General features: G+C 37.3%; 1 protein-coding gene across 1 annotated transcript in view; it reads right to left on the bottom strand.

Annotated features, from left to right (window-relative positions):
• PEL1 (Eukaryotic release factor 1 (eRF1) family protein) overlaps positions 1-5,497 on the bottom strand; it is a 96,472-nt gene extending 90,975 nt beyond the window's left edge. Inside the window, exons 1-2 of the mRNA XM_089832151.1 lie at positions 5,189-5,497; positions 4,963-5,045 (exon numbers count right to left, since the gene is read on the bottom strand). Coding sequence (XP_089688277.1) covers positions 4,963-5,045; positions 5,189-5,239 — 134 coding nt within the window. The 5' untranslated portion in view covers positions 5,240-5,497. The remainder of the gene's footprint in view (positions 1-4,962; positions 5,046-5,188) is intronic.
• Positions 5,498-6,000: the final 503 nt, after the last annotated feature.

The raw sequence follows: 6,000 nt of genomic DNA on the forward strand, positions 1-6,000 counted from the left end.
ATTTTTGCAATAGGAGCAAAGGTCTCCTCATAATCAATGCCTTGATACTGAGAAAATCCTTTTGCAACTAAACGAGCTTTGTATTTATCCAAAGTACCATTAGATTTGTATTTGATTTTGTAAACCCATTTGCAACCAACGGGTTTCTTCCCTGGTGGAAGATCAGACAGGACCCAAGTGATAAGTAGGAAGTAATTTCTACCGCAAGTCAAATTGTGATATTGCTATCAGGATTTAACTGTGTCATTTTTGAGTCAAACTCATTGACCTATATATCATGAGTAGTGATTTACACACCAATCCATCTCTCATGAGAATAAACAGAACACTTAACACTTATTGAATCTAAGTGATGCTCACAAAGGTGAAGCACCACAAATTCTCGGAAGGTCACCCATCCCAGTACTACTCCATCTCGAGCACGCTTAACTACGGAGTTTCCTCCATAGTTGAAGCCCACTCTCGTGTAACCCCATTTGCAAAACCTTCACCAAGCATTGTGCCTCATGAACCATTCATTAGAAAGCCCCTTAAGCTCAGCAATTGATAAGTAGGAGGTATTTTCCAGCACAAGTCAAATTGTGATATTGCTATTAGGATTTAACTGTGTAGTTTTTTAGTCAAACTCATTGACCCATTTATCATGAGTAGTGATTCACATACAAATCCATCTCTCATGAGAATAAATGGAACACTTAACACTCATTGGATCTAGGTGATGCTCACAGAGGTGAAGCACTGGGACTTCTAGGGAGGTCACTCATCCCAGTGTTATTCTTCAGTAGGCTCTAGTGTTCAGATGTCATGGCCTGTTCCCACTCTAAAATTCCTTTAGCTTGGGAATATGCTTGAGGTTCAAACACACTGTGACTATTGGCCATGAGAGAAAAGTTAATGACTTAATAGGTTTTCTCTTTTTCCAAATAGTTCTCCCATCAATCAGCTCATCGTCTCAAAGATCAACAAGTGTCTTAGCCCACCATTTAGGCCGGAGAGGAGAACAACCAATATTACTATCAAGATATGCTCTATGATCAAGTTCCTCATCAGAAGAATCAGGATGAAAATCAAGTGAAGCATCTGCATATCTAGGTGATCGTGCAGGAGAAGCCGAAGGTGTCTGTACAAGAATCATTGATATAATTGGAGCTGTAGGAGCTATTGGAGCCCTCCCATCAAGTGGACCTAATGGAAGCTAAAATCTCAAATCATGAGCCTTCATAGGCTGGTCTACTGGATCAGGAAAAGAAGAAACATGCAAGAATGGTCCTTGCTGCTCATCAAGGACTACATCATGATTGTACAGGAGACGAGATGTCTTAGTGTTGATCAAGCGATAGGCTTTGTGACGACTAGTGTATCTAGCAAGCATAAGTTTTTTACTCTTGGCATCCAACTTAATGCATGACGCATCAAGGATCCAAACAAAAGCAAGAGAGCCAAAAACCTTCAAGTGACTGATTCTGGGCTTGCATCGGGAATCTTACCTTTGACTGCCACTATAGGTGACCGGTTCAAAAGATAACTACAGTGTTAATTGCTTCTGCCCAAAACTTCTTCGAAACATGTCTATGTTCGACCATGGATCGAGCCATCTCGATGATTGTTTTGTTCTAACGTTCAACTACATTGTTCAATTGTGGTATGTGGGGTGTGGTTAACTGGCGCTTAATGCCATGAGTATCATAGAAGCTAGAGAATTCATTAGAACAAAATACCCCCCCATCGTCTGACCTAAGAGCAATAATAGATTTCCTAGACTCTTTTTCAACTAAAGGTTTTAACTTTTGAAATACAGTAAATGCTTCTGATTTCTTTTTAAGAAAATAGACCCACATTTTTCTATTGAAATCATCAACAAACAGAAAATACTTGGACTAAGAATAGGAGTGGCCATACGGCCGCAAATATCGGCATGTACAAGCTGAAGTACCTAAGAAGCTCGACATGAATCATCACTAGTGAAAGGTGTGCAATGTTGCTTCCAAGCCTGGCATGCATCACAAACTCCAAGTTGTTGAGTCCGAATCTCTGGCAATTTGAGGACATGCTCTTCTCGAGCAAGCTGAGAGAGATAATGTACATTTAAGTGCCCATACCGCTAATGCCAAAGTGTGATGACAGAAGACTGTCGAGCACCCATAGCTAAGTCCCAAGAATCACCAGAATTAGCAAGTCTAAAAAGACCATGATCCTTAAGACCCATTGCAACAATAGATTGAGTTTCCCTATCAATGATGGTACACTGATGTAAACTGAAGGTGATATCCAATTGTGGAGTGTGTCGCAGCAACTGACTAACTAAGAGTAGATTTAGTTCCATCCTTGGAACGTAGTACACATATCAAAGAAAATGACATTCCTCCCAGCAGACTGAATCTAGATGTTGCCTTTGCGGACAACAATGTACTCTTCTCCAGCTCCAAAAATAATAAACTCTGAATAAGGTTGGTAGTCAGTGAACCAGTCTCTGCAGTGTGTGAAATGACAAGAGGCACCTAGATCAATGTACCAAACAAATGACTTCACATGATCTGCAGGTCCTTTAGCCATGAAGGCGTGAAAGGCAAATTATGTTTGCTCAATGTGCTTTGCACTATTTGCTTTGGGTTGCGAACCAAATTACTTAGATTGAGCAGCTAAGCATTTCCGACATCCAACCTTCATGTGACCATACTTGTGGCAACAGTTGCATTGAATTTTATTTTTCCTAGAGCCTTCTATAGCTGAAGAAAATAACTTATGTTGAGAAGAATGTTGATACTTGCCTTTATACTTCTAAAAGGATTTAGCAACAAAGGCTTTCTCTGTGGAGGTGGAGCTAGAGCTACTACCAAACTGTTGTTTCCACTAATCTTGCTGAAGCAAAAGTGTACAGAGATCTGTGAATTTTAGATCAACACCAGTAAAAGTGATGTTGAGAGTCTCGAAAAAATGAACGTAGGACTTGGGTAAAGTTCTGAGGGTTATGAACACAATGTCCTCTTCCTCCATCTTGTGTCCAATGGCAAGCAACTGATCATGGATTTCCTAAATCCTATTCAAGTGTTCCTGGAGAAATGTCCACTCATCCATGATAATAGAAAATAAAGTGTTCTTGAGAAAGAAGGCTCTGCTTTTGTCAAAAATCTCATGAAGTTTCTTGAGATGCACCCAGATCTCGGCAGTGTCTTGTCGGATGGAATCTAAGGGAGCCGATCATTAGCTGTAGATAATTTGAGAAGTCACTTCCCGATTATTCTGATCTCGTGTATTTTGATCAATACCAACTACAATCAGATGTCGTGTAACACCCAAAACAATCTGATTAGTATTTTGATATTCAAAGATTGTTAGTATTCGCTACTTCCATGTGCCACAATTCCGACCATTGAATTCTGAATTACCCTCGAGTAGACTATTAGTTAAAGATACCATAGCACATTTTCTAGTGAAAAGCATGAAAATCTGTGAAGGCATATACTTTGAGGCAAAAAAATGGAAGACCTAGAGAAAATGAAGAGATACCCAAAAAAGAGAGCTCAAAAAACCCAAAAGGAATGTGTTGTCAAATTCTGGATCTGCTGGCTCGAAAATTGAGGCACCTAGAAAAACGGACGACAACCTAATTGAGCTCTCGAAAAGCTCACTAAGCATCTGTAAAAAAAATTGATCCGCTACAGAAAATTAGGGTTTCGAACAGAAATGGCTATGGCTGCAAAAAAGCTTGGAAAATGACAGATTTAGCAGAGAAAAATGGCTGATTTTGGGTGCTGATAACAAACAGAGGGTTTGGAAACCCTAGACAACGTCAAATATTGCAAATAATGGCCACAAACAAACTACAGATCCCGTCAAAAAATGTTGGAAGACAATCAGGCATGATTTTAAGAGAAAACAGCTTGAAATCGTGTTACAGAGTACCAGCGATTTGAAGGAAGCCCACGATTTTTGTTTGCAGAGTTTGCTACCAAACACACAGATTTGCTGCCAAGAAAAAGTGATCAGAGAAAAATCATCTGAAACCCTAGACGGGTTCTGCAAAAAAAGATGATATTTTGCCCTCGAATTTTTCAGAAAAAGTAATCTCGAAAAATTTAAACAAATAATTTTCCAAGAGAAATTATAAATTTTTCGAAAAAATTAGCTCAAATACCCATATTACGAAGTAATTGGTAAAATACTTTAGAAACATTCTAATATTTACAATAGATTACAAATAAAACCATTAAAAAATAATAGAAGCTATCTATTATCATAATAATCTCAAGGTCTCAGCCTATCTAAAAATACTCATAATTTACGCCTAGTGAATACTAGCAAAAGTGTGGTTTCCTTAGTGTGCATTTTGGAATTTCATGGCATGCATGCATGATTCCTTACTTAAATTACAATGGCTAAGAGCCATTGTTTCTCGAACAAATATAGGCATATCTAATGTAAGTGAGATTTTCAAAGTTCATGCGATGGATGAAGATCTTTTGCAAAGGCTGAGTGTGTTCTAGTACACTCTTTGATCTACTCTCATGATAAGAGAGAAATCATGTTCCCAAAGGAATGGTAAAGGGGGTACTGGAAACTCCCATACAGAAATATAGCTATGTGATGTCATTAAATGTTAAAAATGTAGGCAGTCGAGGTAAAATATTTAAACATGGGTATTTGCGGTTATGAAATATCGAGAATCGAGTACATTCACTAGTCCGGAACAGTGTAACGCAACAGAGCAATAAGCTAACCACGTTCTGAATTGGTCCCTTAAGAAAGGGAATAAAGGTCAGGTCCCAATTTTTCACTTCTAACAGCCCGCTGAATACCATTGGACTCTGCATGGGAAATAAAACTTCCCAATACACAACAACAGCCTTTCTGAAAGTTTAAAAGAAAATGAAAACATAAAAAACACAACTCGAGTGAATTCGACCAAATTAAATTTTCAAAATGGGCAAGTAATAGAAACGCATACAAATAATAATATCGCACCTGACAGTGTTTGCCACAACCTTATCACCTTTGGAAACAAGATTGTATACGTGCCATAGATCATCAGCTTCCTCTGGCACAAGCTGAGAAAGCAATTGCAATTAAGTTTTAATACGTCAATCAATTTTAAAACTGAGTAAAACAAAAAAAATATGGCTATAATAACTCATTCAAGTATACAATTGCACAAAACAAAGAACATGGCTAGAAGGTGAAATTCTCCTACCTTGGCAGTCCCAGGACCCTGTGGAGTAATGTCCTTGCGTACCAGTTTCATTTCTGTTGTTATTCACAATGATCTGTTACAAAAGGTTAAGCCCTAAATTTTGTTCAGTTGATTCCTTGGTTTGTAGGACGGTCTGATTCTCCGAGTCCAGGGATTTCGATTTGTAAGTTAAATTACTTCCGCCTTACCAACGATCGAAGTCCGCGAGTCGCCATGTATGAGAGACCTTTGCTTCTCACAGAGCAGGCAGCATCGTATCAATTCAGAACGTTGCCACATATCCAACGTGTGATGTATTTTCAGTTTTTGCAAGATGTGTTGCGGATGTCGTTGCTTACTTGGAATCTTCTTGAAGATTTTTAAATGTCTACTAACTCAAAGATTTCTTTATTTAAGCGTGTATATATTATTGGATATTTATATTACTTTATTTAAGTGAAAGTGAAGTTTGTATTATTATTAGTTTCTGCGCATCGTAGGAATATTTATGCATTTATGTCATGCTAATATCACATTAACACTAACCAATCAAATCAAAGAATTTAAAAGATTATATGAAATTTCAAATGTTTATATCTTTTTCTTATTTTTTATTATTTTATAAATTATATTTTACATTCATTTTATTTGTCCATATTATTTTTGGTGGAGGAGAAAATTAATTTTTTTCTAACAAAAATACAAATATTTTCTAACAATTTCATGTATGCATTAATTACAACTTTATTTTTTCCACATTTATGACAAGGTGATAAGATTTATTTATTTTTTCCAATTATTTTATCTTCCACCTCACACAATATGTCTAATCA

Source organism: Cupressus sempervirens, chromosome 5, assembly GCF_028749045.1.
Source record: "Cupressus sempervirens isolate cs-2001-9-10 chromosome 5, ASM2874904v1, whole genome shotgun sequence".
Taxonomy (NCBI): domain Eukaryota; kingdom Viridiplantae; phylum Streptophyta; class Pinopsida; order Cupressales; family Cupressaceae; genus Cupressus; species Cupressus sempervirens.